Genomic DNA, 1,658 nt, shown 5'->3' on the forward strand with positions numbered 1-1,658 from the left:
CTTCCCAAAGTTGAGATTCTAATCGTGAAGAATTGTTCCATGGAAATGGTACAAGTTCACAAAATTAATTCACAATTGTTTTGAAGCAAATCAAACAGGTTTCCATTGTAACTTGCAGATAGATTGTTAGAGTTTGGAATCCAATACATTACAAGCAACAATACACAAACTCAAAAATCTCCAAAACAATTTTGTTTGTGCGTTCCAAACGTGCCAAAAATAATTCAAAAATATTTGCTCCTCTGCTAGAAAGGCGATACAAAAAAACAGCACAACACCTCCTACTAACATGAGTCTATTCTTTGATGCTTCCTTCTTCGATGAGCCATGCAAGTTTGGCCAATTGTTCCATACTATTGATTCAATCTCCTACAAGGAATGGAAAGAAACAGTTCAGAGCAACTGGACCAATGTGAATGACTTTCACAAATACCGTGCAGATACAATACAGTTCCTGAGTGATTACTGCTATCAGCTGGGGCAATTAGACCCTAAGAGTTGTACCAAGTATAATCTTCCATTGGCCAAAGCCATGCTCCAATCACCAAATTATGTTCAAGTTGCCTTTGCAATGTATTATATTTTGCAAGTTTTTAAATCCATGTAATCCATCCATTAATCCTCCTCTTGTACATACAAATAATACCAACAATAATCCGATCATTAAATTATTAATATTTCATGATGATATGAGAATGTTGTTTCTTGTTGGATGATCAAAGGTGAACATGTTTTTAGACTTTTGTAAAATTAACAAATTTAAAAAATGGCGCGAAAATCCAAAGGCTTACCTTCATCATTGAAATAGTTGTTTTCACCATCATCAAAATATTTAATTATCAACATCACCAGTGATTGTTGTATAGAATAATAGCTTGTAGAGTCTCACAATCAGAGAGGTTTTTAGAGGTTGAGAACTCAGGATAACATATTGTATTCAACAACATGCAAGGGTTGGGAATTCACAAGGTTAACCTTCATCTTGGTCTCCGATACGTTTTGAACATGTCTCTGCTATTCAGGGCATCCAATCACGTTTCTTCAATATCACTCTCAACCGTCCTAAAAGCAAAACATTTTGTCGATCAAAGTTTTGAAATTTCTGATGGAAGTCACAACTCAAAAAACAACCTAAAAAAATGGCTCAAAGAACCACCATAACAAAATCAAACATTGAGAATAGTAAGACTACTTTAAAGGCTAAGGATCATTCAAGTCAAAGGGAGGCTACTGATCAATATCATCATCGAATCAAGCCTGTTCTATCTATGGCTGAAACCTTAAAGGAGAAGGTAGCAAAATCAACAAAGCCAAACATCAACAAGACAATGATAACCCCTGAAGTTATATTGATTAATGGAATCAAAGTCAAGATAAATTGCAAGAATAGTGTAAAATTGGCTAAAAACTTTGGAGATTATGAGAAGAAAAGGCTAGAAGGTCTTGAATGGCAGAAATTTGCAAGAATACTAAAGAATGTCAATGGAGATATCAAGTTTGATTTAAAGATTGTAGAATTCACTCCTGAAAATCAAGTCAAGGGAGATGTAGGCTATACTTGTAAACACAGAAGATCTCATTGCATACATCATGAAGAATTGAAGAAGGCTTTTATAACTTGGCCATTTGCTCTAGCAATTATCAAACAAGTACGAAAA

The 1,658-nt window shown here is 34.4% G+C and overlaps 2 protein-coding genes across 2 annotated transcripts in view; both read left to right on the forward strand.

The window, feature by feature from the left end:
• Positions 1-289: 289 nt before the first annotated feature.
• On the forward strand, positions 290-607 carry NAEGRDRAFT_76306 (uncharacterized protein; the record flags this gene model as incomplete). Its single annotated transcript, XM_002668727.1, has 1 exon — positions 290-607. One exon carries the CDS (start codon positions 290-292, stop codon positions 605-607), a length of 318 nt encoding a protein of 105 aa, XP_002668773.1.
• A 532-nt stretch (positions 608-1,139) lies between these two features.
• NAEGRDRAFT_76307 (uncharacterized protein) overlaps positions 1,140-1,658 on the forward strand; it is a gene marked incomplete at both ends in the record, with an annotated part of 4,691 nt that continues 4,172 nt past the window's right edge. Inside the window, one exon of the mRNA XM_002668728.1 lies at positions 1,140-1,649. Within this exon, the coding sequence (XP_002668774.1) occupies positions 1,140-1,649 (510 nt within the window). The remainder of the gene's footprint in view (positions 1,650-1,658) is intronic.

Source organism: Naegleria gruberi (assembly GCF_000004985.1).
Source record: "Naegleria gruberi genomic scaffold NAEGRscaffold_111, whole genome shotgun sequence".
Lineage (NCBI taxonomy): Eukaryota > Heterolobosea > Eutetramitea > Acrasida > Naegleriidae > Naegleria > Naegleria gruberi.